This window comes from Leptidea sinapis, chromosome 32, assembly GCF_905404315.1.
Source record: "Leptidea sinapis chromosome 32, ilLepSina1.1, whole genome shotgun sequence".
NCBI classification, from domain to species: Eukaryota; Metazoa; Arthropoda; class Insecta; order Lepidoptera; family Pieridae; genus Leptidea; species Leptidea sinapis.
The window spans coordinates 4,934,130-4,945,757 of NC_066296.1; the positions used below are offsets into that span (position 1 = coordinate 4,934,130).

At 38.8% G+C, this 11,628-nt stretch overlaps 1 protein-coding gene across 1 annotated transcript in view; it reads left to right on the forward strand.

Moving 5' to 3' along the window:
* Positions 1 to 11,628, forward strand: part of LOC126974317 (potassium channel subfamily K member 9-like) — a 119,565-nt gene that overhangs the window by 106,680 nt on the left and 1,257 nt on the right. Inside the window, exon 6 of the mRNA XM_050821776.1 lies at positions 8,023 to 8,050. Within this exon, the coding sequence (XP_050677733.1) occupies positions 8,023 to 8,050 (28 nt within the window). The remainder of the gene's footprint in view (positions 1 to 8,022; positions 8,051 to 11,628) is intronic.

The following is an 11,628-nucleotide window of genomic DNA, read 5'->3' on the forward strand; positions in this document are numbered from 1 at the left end:
TAGGAGTTGGCCCCAGAGTGTCGACGCAAGTTGCGTCGCACTGCAGCGCCTTCCCCGTACTCAACGTTTGTTAGGATATTCTATGATATACAAATGATTTAAGTTTTCTTTAGTGTTAATTCCGCCAATATTTGTTTTTAAAACAATTCGACACGTGTCTCGCCTCTACACGAGGCATCCTCAGTACGTGTTGTCTCGCCAAAATCTGGCACGAGACGTCTCGTGCCAGATATTTGCAAAACTTAAATCATTTGTATAATTATGGATTTCCGCAAAGTAACGCCTAATTCAATAAAAATTTTATTCTATGATGTGTTTATTATGATGCAAATGTTTTGAGTTTTCTTGAGTGTAAATTCCGCCAATATTCCTTCTTAAACAATTGGACACGTGTTTCGCCTCTACACGAGGCATCCTCAGGAGATGTTGACTCGGAAAACTGTGGCACGAGACATATATATAATATTGTCTATAATGTTACCTTTTTCGTGATAAATATTATAAATATAATTAGGAAATAAGATCAAAAAGGGTTTTTAATCTTCTAAGAATAAACTTCAAACAACACAATGACTAATATTCTAATAGAAATCGGGCAGAGTAACGTCCTAACTAGTCAACGGTTGCAGCGAAAATGTGTCGATCCTTTTTTATTTAATTTTTTTTCGAGAGATGGAAAATACGTTTACGTATTTACGTAATAAGTCGGACTCGAGTATCCACGCGGACACCCCATAGCGACTAAAAACCTCATTTATGCTGTTAGCCCTGAAGGCTTTTGCAGCGACATAGGACGTGTGCCGTGGAGGCCGCAAAGACTACGCAACAACAGCCGCGGGGCGGCTGCTAAGGAGACTCGAACCTCGGACCGGATGTGTGCTTGTGGGAAGGAGAGAGAATGAAAATGAAGATGAAAGATGAGAAGAACACACTCGCCGGCGAGTGTGGTGATGTTTTGTGTAATGTATGGAAGTATGTATGTATGTGTTTATGAATGTATGTATGTTTGTATGTATGTAAGTAGTGTAAATGTTTGTGTGCATGTATGTTTCTGTTTGTGGAGTGTGTTTGTGATTGTGTAAGTGGTGTATGTCAGTCCGTCAGTCAGTCCGTGTGTGAGTGTGAGTGGAGTGAAACGATTACAGAACGAGGACTAACGTCTCGTCGGGTATCAAAAGAATGTTTGGTGTTGGAAGTGGGAAGGTTGCGGGCCGCTGGCCATCGTCAGAGTGACGAGTGCCAGTGGTTTGAGTCGGTTTACCGCGCCTACGCCTGCGAAGGCGATGTGTGCGCGTCTGTGTCGGTGTTTGTGTGGGTGTCGCGTTTGCGATGGTGATGTGGCCGTCAGGCTCTACCGTGACGTGCCGGGGACGTCTTAGTGGGTTGAGACTATGGTGAAGCGGGGTGTTCCTACCCAAGATGTTGGGATGGTTAGGCGCCTTGTAAAAGAAGCGTTGCGAGATCTCTTTAAAGTGTTGAGCTATCTTCGGTAGCTCTAGATCGCGGTGTAGGTCCACGTTTCGGATGAACCACGGGGCTCCGGTTGCCATGCGCGTGAATTTATTTTGAACTACTTGCAAACGACGTAAGTAGCTCGGTCGGGTGTGCGCGAATACGACGCTTGCGTATGACAGTATGGGCCGTACGATGGTTTTGTACAACGTCACTTTATGTTTGAGCGGAAGTTTGCTTCGCCTCCACACAAGTGGATAAAGGCGACTGATAACAAATTTGGCTCTATTGCATACCTCATCGATATGTTTCTTGAAGTTCATATTGCTGTTGAACTTTACTCCTAAGTATTTGTAATCCTTCACCCACGGTATGGGTGTTTCATACAATTTAATTATGACGGTCGGTTGTTTTTTAGCTCGAATGCTATTCGCGTTACTGAAGAGTACTGCTGCACCCTTGGTGGGGTTCACCTCAATCCACCATTTTCTGAACCAGTTGCCTAGTTCATCGACGGCGGCTTGAAGCACTTTAATGTTCTTGCTCAAGGTTGAGCGGTTGGAGCCAAAGTAGAGTACCTTGTCGTCAGCGTACTGAGCGAGCTGGACACTCGGAAACGTGGGAATATCGCTCGTGAAGAGCGAGAAAAGAATGGGAGAGAGGACTCAACCCTGTGGCACGCCAGACCTGATAGCGCTGAGTGAGGATAGGGTGCCCTCTACTCGATATCGGAAGCGATCGCTAAGGTAGGCTCGTATGATGCCCACGAACCTGTCTGGCACTCCCAGTTGATACAGCTTGAATACTAAGCCGTTGTGCCATACCTTGTCAAAGGCCTTCGCGACATCGAAAAACACGGCTGCCGTGGTAGCGTGGAATTGACGCTGGATGAGAATGTACTCGGTGAGTCGGTGAGTCTGCTGGGGACACGAGTGAGCGGTTCTGAATCCGAACTGTATGTCGGGTATCAGGTTAAGCACCGCGATGTAATGATTCAGACGCGCGAGAGTTAGTCTTTCGTACAGTTTCCCGATTGAATTAATTAAGCTAATAGGCCTATACCTACTCGGATTTGCTTTAGGTTTATTGGATTTTGGGATACCGATAACAATAGACTCCTTCCATTATTAATCTAAACTTATAAAGTTCCGTTTCTATTTATGACTCTACTGTTCCAGCTAGTGCGTTTAGCGTTAAGATGGCCGCCCACTATGACTGCGGCCCCGTGGCCACGTAATGCGTTAATATCCTAATATTTGTTTATTAGGCGGAAGGTGTGCTGAAATAACAGTGATCGGCTGGTGATTCGCCATACTGACTCGGATGGCAGAGGCCTCGAATTTAGTGAGGGCCGGAGGATCGATAGGTATAGAGTGTAGAGACCTTTTGAATGAAATGAGGGTACCACCCAGATAGGTTGTGCGATCATTTCTGACTAAGTTATAACTTGCGAGAGGCGAATCGCGTAGACGTGGTTTTAGTTTTAGTTCTCTTGCACTAAAAATAGGTCTAATAGATGTTCGTTAGGGAACTCTTTCACCAAGTCTAGTTGAGGCTTAAGGCCTTTAAAATACGCTATAAAATACGCGTTTGACCTGTCCACTTATATTATTAGGCATCGCGAATTTTAACGTTAAATTTTCTCCTTATATCGGAGATCGCAAAACGCATATTCTGGCGTTGCCTGCCATAATTTGGAATAGTGACTGCAGGTTGTCCCAGACAGTCACGAGCCTGTTGGCCAGAGCCGTAATTTCATCAATTTCGAAGGCCGGGGGCTCCGCGCATTGCGCTGGTCGAGGGCCTTCCAGAGTGCCGTGTTTACCGAGGCACTTCACACACCTCGTGGTGTTCTCGCAGTTGCGCGCAGAGTGCCCGTACAGCTGGCATTTGTGACACTGACCGGGGCTCCCGTGGTTGTTAGGGGCTTCGGCCCTGAAGGGAGCTAGCCGATTTTATGTTGATAATATCCTTTCCCTCTTTTGTGAGGTCAAGTCAATAACTAGAACCATGTTGAATGGTTAAAAAGGCCTACTCGAACTTAGCGCACTGGCTTATATAGAGCACGACCGCATACCGTGATGATGCTACATCTTACACGAATTAAGTTAACTAAAGATCTCAATATTTTACTTAAGGCATCGAGCAGAGCTAGGTTACCTCCCTCGCACAAGATCGGCATAGTTTTAATTCAGAATTAGAAGCATTTTAAATTTATTACAAACATAATACAATTTTCATTACAAAACTAATAGAACTATGTCATGTTAAATAGTATTGGTATAAATAAATATTTGTACAATATTTATGTAGATTGAATGATTAGCATGGCTCCAACTTGGCTTAACTTTTACAAAGTTAGAGGCATTTTAGTGATTTTATTTCGCACTTTCTATAAATTGGAAATTTAAAGAAAAAATTAAGTTTCTTCTCATATTCTGTAGATATATAATAATTTTTTTCTAAAATATAATCTTTATATAAACCGTCAAGAAATGTTTTCAATATTGCGCTATTTTGGCGACGCTTTGTCAGTGACAAATAAAATCTCTTTAACAGAGTGACGAGGTACCCGGGTACCTTCATACTGTTTGTATGTAAACAATCAAGATCTGATTTAACGTTACACATACTTTGAATATTATTATGTTAGTTAAGCGATAAATATTTGACGATCTACGGCGATCACAGCGGAGGAGGGGTGGATGCGGTACATGGTTATCGGCGCGCAACAAACACTGAATACATTCATTCAATGCATCGGCGTGCTTGATCATTGACACCTGACTGTATATTATTTCATTATGAATATCGGAGCGAGTACTTCTAAACAAAGATCACGTCTTCAAAGATATAATTCAACATAAATACTAGCGATATAAGCAGAAACTTCTAGTGACGAAAGTGAGTTTGTTGCTTCTGATAATAAACATGATTATATTCCTTTGGTTGATGAGGGGTGGATTGGTGAATTGGAAATTTCGGACGTTGAGCCAGAGGCTGAAGTCAAAAGAAATGAGATCGATTTTGATGTGAGTTTTGGAGGGGAATTCTTTGAAAATATTCTTATTGCTAAAGATGGAACGCGGTGGCAGTCTGATTCACTTCTTAGAATATAAACTAATAGTCGAAACATTATTCGCCAACGAGGCGGGGCTGCATCTTTCAGTAAACCTTACAATCAAATGGAAATATTCAAAAATATATTGTCCAATGAAATGTGTGATATAATCTTGAGGGAAACTAATCGGAAAGGGACTAAGATTACTGAAGCATACAATAATAAAACTAAACTGAGGGAAAATTACCCTGATATCAGCAAGCGACCGAAACAAAAAATATTCAAACCATTCAAAGAACAAGAATTGGGTTAATTTTTTGGCATTCTGATCTTTAGTGAGGTGTATAGATCTAATAAAGAGCACTTGACTGAACTGTGGAAATCCAGTCACTTACCATTATTTTGGGTTGCGATGTCCCATGATAGATTTAAAATTTCCAATTTGAATAAAATCTACAAGCCTCGTGAATGTATTACCGTTGACGAACAGCTATATGGATATCGTGGATGGACTCGATTTACTCAATATATGCCATGGAAACCTGAAGAGTATGCCATAAAAATATTCTGAGCTAGTGATTCAAATAATTCCTGCCCCCTAAATGGACAAATATATACAGAAAAGTCACGTGATGGCAATCGTCATACAAATGTTGGAGAATGCACTGTATTAGATCTCGTGGTTAAATATAAAAATTCATAACTAAATGTAACTACGGATAATTTTTTTACATCTCTTCCACTGGCTCATTCCTTGAATTCATGGAATATGACACTGGTTGGAACGGTAAGAAAAAATAAACAGTTTCTTCCTGCAAATATGCAAGCACACAAGGAGAGGGTGATTTATTCTTCTAACTTCGCCTTTAGCAAAGAAGCGATTGTGTGCTCCTACGTAGGTACCTAAAAAGAATAAAGCAGTAATAATATGTTGTCATCAATGCACATGTCACCAGTTATTGAAAGTAATAAGGAAACGGCCAAGCCAGAAATCATTTTATATTATAATAAAACCAAAAGTGGAGTGGACAACATGGATAAGCTGTTAGAAGAATATACCGTAAAACGCAGAACTAATCGCTGGCCTTTAGCACTTTTTTACAATATCATTGACATTGCAGCATTGGCAGCATACACCATTTACATGGACAGACAGACGCAGTTTTTAAAAGTTTTTAAAATCATTGGGTTTACAACTGTGTGGTAAAAATATAGAACAGAGATAAAAAAATTGCATTGTAACATTTAAATTACATGTGAGATATGCAATACAAGACGATCGTGGCCAAGATTAGCTTTCGATTTCTTCAACATCTACAACTTCTATAAGTCAGACAAGAAGAGATTCTACAGGTCGTGTTGCGGTCGTTGGAAGTTGCTGCATATGGAGAGAACTCAAACGTAAGTAAAGAAAGACACAAAAAGCTTGCACTGACCGCAGAAAACCAGTTTGTGATGAACATGCTGTAACTCGTCCAACATTTATCTGCTTCCACTGCCACTGGAACTGGTACCTGCTTCAAAAGCTGTGCTAATTCTGTATATACAAAGAATTTGTAATTTTTATAGAAATAAGTCAATTTAACAAATTCTTATTATTTCATTGTTGTACCAAATTACAAATACTTTTTTATAGTCATACAAAGCACAAAGAAGTACCCGGGTACCTTGTGTGAGTTTATAATATGTTTTGGTATCCACAAAACATTGTAATTAGTTGTCTGAATCATATTATTAAAGAATATATAATTTCTAAATAGTTAAGAGCTCTCAGGGAATCACAGCTACCTACAGGGCGTAAATCATACTTTTCTTTAAATTTAAAAATGCTCAAGGTACCCGGGTACCTTTACTCACTCACATAAGGGTTAAATTAGGATTTGGCGATATTTAGAAAGGCGAAATTATATTACCCATTTCGACTCACAGTACAAGTGAAAAGAAAAAACTTCATCAATCAAAATTGTTGTTACAGGTATACTACATAATGTTAATGTAAATCAAAGTCGCTATTAGCGCCTACAATATATTTATAGCAATAGTTTCTTCCCGCGTCACGTTCAACTGTTTACTGTAATGTAGTTTATGATAGTGTTTGGTATGATGTTTTTTTTCGATATGAGGAAAATAAAACGCGTGTGTGTGTACTTAGGTATACATGCAAGAATATTGAACTTCTCTGGGCGTAAGTATATAAATCCGTAAGAAAAATTCCTTCTGCTATTTTACGTTTTTTTTTTAATGAAAATAAGAGACGAGCGGGTTCACGGGTCCGAGCGTAACTAACATAACAATTTGTTGTGTAATTAATCCCAAAAGTGAGGGTTATCACTTAAAAAAGACAACAAATTGTTCAGTTTCTTCTTCTGAAATGTTTATTATTGTTTTCTTTCGATAATAGGTACTGCAAAAACTACTGAACCGACCCGAATAATACATATACCATAAAATGTAGGTTCCTTATCCGGAACCTCTATTTTTGGACTTAGAAATATCCATATAACCAAGGGTTTACCCTTAGTATGTCTTTTGGATTGGAATTACGCTGTATGATGGCTGATGGCTCTGAAGGACATGACATTGATAATTTCTGTTACAACTAATACTGTGAGAATAGCAGATTGCATCTATTTTTCAATTATATATATTACTGATGAATTATTTCGTGGAGTTAGAGCACTTTCGCACTACGTCCGAACCTAATCTGATCCGTACCCGTGAAAATACGGTATAGTCGTAGAACTAATTCTAACGGTTGACGGAAAGAAATCGGATGACGGAAGCCGACTACTACTTCGGACTGTGTTTTCACGGTTACGGATCATATTTCGATCGGACGTAGTGCAAAAGCGCTCTTAGATGATACTAAAAAAACAACGCTGGGTAGTAATAACTATTTACTGCTCAGATAAGCGACAATTTTCGCATAGAAAGTTTGCGTGTTCCAAGCAAATGTGACTCGAACACACAATCCTAAATATTTCGATTTGCAATCTATTATTGGATACAAAATTTAACAACGTCTTTTTACATCAATACAAAGTTTTTTGGGTGGAGGGCCTGATGGTTACCCGAGGTGAGTACTGATTCTTTTGCGAAGGCTCCCAAGAAGACGTAAATTATCTTTTCTTTCAGCTGGATGTGGAGTTATCATTTAAACCTAAGTTTTTTAGGAATGCCCTTCTAGATAGTGGTTTATCATTTGTGTTCATCTTATGCATGAGATTTTATTTTCTGCCAGAGACAATATTTTCACTTCTAGTACGAACGCAGGCAATTAAAAGGTTACGATATCATATTGTCCTGTTTTTTCTTTATGAATTGATATCGTGGCTCTATTTAATCTTAACTTGAGTTATTGAATAGATTTGCACCTAATTGGCGGGACACTCACAAAGGTATCTGTGTTAGTTATGAAGAAATTGTATTTTTGCTCATGTTGGAGCAATAAATAAATGTACATGAATCAAAATAAGTTAGTATTATTGATGGAGTGGTATTGTGCGCAGGTTCCTGTACTGGCGAGTATGCTGCTACGTGTGTTATTTTTCGTTTGAATTTTATTTTTGAATGAATGTTTCTATGAGATAAATGTTTGGCAGTTTCAATATATAAAAATTCAGATTCATAAAATTACATTATTTCATAAAAAGTACAGGGAAGAACGAAATTTTTTATCATTGGAAATGGAACTATAAGTAATTTAATTATAACATTTTTTTTTTCATCCTTCAGTATCACGCAGGCAATGCGATAGATAATGCAGCCAATTCTTAAAATGGTTTCGGTTATTTTAATGAGTGCTTAGATTTATTAGTTATTACTTATAACTTCCAAATTATCTCCGACTTCAATTATTCATATTACACCTGAACCGGAAAATAATTTTCACCTAACAGCTTAAGCCTTAGGCAGTGCCGCGCAGGATTATTGAAAAACCTAAAATTCTAAGCGGCACTACAACTGCGCTCGTCACATTAAGACATAAGATGTTAAGTCTCATTTGCCCAGTAATTTCACTAGCTTCGGCGCTCTTCAGACCCAAAATGATTCTGAATATATATCATATATTCATAATATATATCATATATTCAGAATCATTCGGTTGATAAAATGCCTTGATAATTCGCCCATCACGGGTGTTTGTCGTGTGATTTTGTTGGCCCTTCACAAACACCCTATCGTGGGATATGGTTGCAGATCAAACCAGTGCCAATATGGTTGTGTGTGTTCCTAGTAGCTTCGTACATCGTCGCCGGGACGTTCCTCTTCAAGCGATGGGAGGGCTGGGCCTACCTCGACGCGACCTATTTCTGTTTCATCACTCACCACAATTGGATTTGGTGACTTCGTACCAGCGCAAGTAATTCAAAATATTAACATGTCCGTGATCAATTCAAATTCAAATATTTTTATTGAAAATTGTATTGAAAATCACTTATTGAACGTCAAAAACTACCCCCATTCAAAAATATGGATCACAATGTAATATCGTACAATAAACATTTATAATATACAACAGGTTAAAGCAGCGTCCTTCCTCGGTTTTCAATTAGATCAAACTTTGTCGTGGGATCACCACATCGAAAATCTATCTGGTAGATTAGCCCGCAGCTGTTTCGCATTAAGTAGACTTTCCTCGACATTGTCAAAGAAAGCGCTACGTACCTGTTACTTTGCAACCTTTCAGTCACAGGTACAATATGGAGTTGAATTCTGGGGACGGACGAAGCTCGCAGAGAGCGGGTGTGCGCTTCATTCCCAGTCTGTGGTAATATTAAGAAAATCGTTTATGCTATAGTAACCTTGTCCACACAAACGTTTTCAGCAATTCTTTTTAATTTCGTAACACATTTGCTTTGTACATTTTCTGGGATCATGTTGTAAAAGCATATACATCGCACAATAAAAGTCTTACTAACTCGAAGCAAAACAAGTTTGTTTGTTTCTCATTTATTCAGCATTTTATCTAATGTATGTGTTATTCTTTTTTCCCTTGTTATCAATACTATCAGTTATATATTAATTAAATTACACACAAGGCCAATAGATAACAGATTATACTTCTCTTGAAATTAATTGTAGAATTATCATTTCATTTCATCTAAAAATTATTATTTTAATTGCAATTGAATGAATGATGTCCGTATTAAAAACATGCCGACGCCATTTTGTTTTTGACTAGACCAAGACTACTCAATTAATGTTTTCCCAAGAGAACGAGACACTTCCAAAGTTATAAAATAAGCCCCCGCCCCTTGTAACTAAAAAAAATATATGATGTACATTACCATGCAAACTTCCACTGAAAATTTGTTTGAACGAGATCTAGTTAGTAGTTTTTTTAATAATATCGTATACCATATCGTAAGCCGCAATTTACCTTTCATTCAATCAACTCAAATATTATTATTATTATTATTAAAGATCTTATATATTACTATTAACTTGCTGCTACGGAACCCTTCATGGACGAGTACGACTCGCACTTGGCCGTCAGGTTATTTCATTATAAATTTTATTGTATCGACATTTTATTAAACAAAACAAGAGGCACGCTGAGTTTCTTGTGTCCTTCTAGCTCTCAGGTCTGAGGCATTCATTTCGGGACGAGTAGTAGTTTTTCACTTTCAATAAAGGATATTATATCCTATTTTGAAGACAAATATTTTAATTTGAATATTTTTGGTGTAGGCTTCCATCCTTTCTCTGTGGCTTTGGAAACGTCTCTCTACGTGATAGCCGATACAGTACAATAATTTCAGTTAAACAATTAAGACGCTGCATCCGATGTGTGAATGTAAAGGTCTTCGCACATTGCACCGACTCAACGTTGGGTCCAGTCCAACTCAACTCGTAGTAAAGTATTGAAATTTTAACTTTATATTATGTTGCTTAAGAGTGAATTTGTCTACTAGTAAGTTGAAAGTATTCGAAGCGTTTACGAAGCATTGTCCACGCGTTGTTCACCTATTGACTGTCACCGTCCCGTTCGCCCTTCGTTGTAGGCGAATCGGACACGAGTCGACAATGTGCTTACGGCAAGCGGACGACGCGATAGCAACTCGTCGCCCCTCTCGTATTCATTTCATGTTGGTTGAGGTTGAGCTAGTGGACAACACGCTTCCCACTCCTTGATGTCGCATTGCCCACTCATTGACCCCAAGTTGTCCAATGTCGCCCACCGTCGCGTTCTTAACCTATCACCTAGTTAACAACTCTTTAATACCGCATCAATAGTTCTAGTTGGAAGGGTATTGGATAGTGATGTGCCGAGTTGCTGTTTTCGTGGATCGTGTCGATTCGATTCTAATCATGACTCCGTACTCGAGTTTTTGAGTTCTATGCTGAACTCTACGCTGGAAATTCGAGTCCGCTACCAATTTTAGAACAACAAGGAATATAATTGAAATAGAGTTAAAACAACATGTGTGTTTTATATAATAATACAATGATAATATATCAAACATTTTTAATGAAAATATATTTAAACATTACAAAAAGAAATGTTACATACTTAGGAGGTATCGAGGAACCACAAATGAGATCAAATTCTATAAGTTTTATTACACAAAAAAAAAGAGTTTTTAGAAGCATATTATGGAATCGAGTCAGCGAGTACAAAGTCGATTTTCCTGACTCGAGTACCAGAAGCGAGTCAGGCGTACTCGAATCAAACTAAATTGGAATTAGAGTAGGCCAATCCAAAGCGGGAATCGAGTCTGTCTCGAATCAAGCCGTACTCGGCACATCGCTAGTATTGGATTGGCTTTGAATCGGTGTAATGTGCGAAGGCCTTTATGGAGCCACGTTTGTCCAGGGTCAGCCCGGGGAGTCGGAGGCGATGCATTAAATAGCGCTGTGTTCGTTGTATCTACTGTTCGGGATAGCGCTGCTGGTCATGTCTTTCAACCTGGTGCCGGAGGAGGTGCGAGCCAACGTGGCTTCCATCGCCGTGCGCCTGGGCATCATCAAGCCCAGAGACCCCGGCCAATACCAAGCTTAACTCAACACCACTGTGCCATTATCGTAGAGTAGCCCATTTTGTATGAAATTTATCATTTATATAAGATTAATATAACAAAATCACTTGATATAAGATTTATCTCTTAATT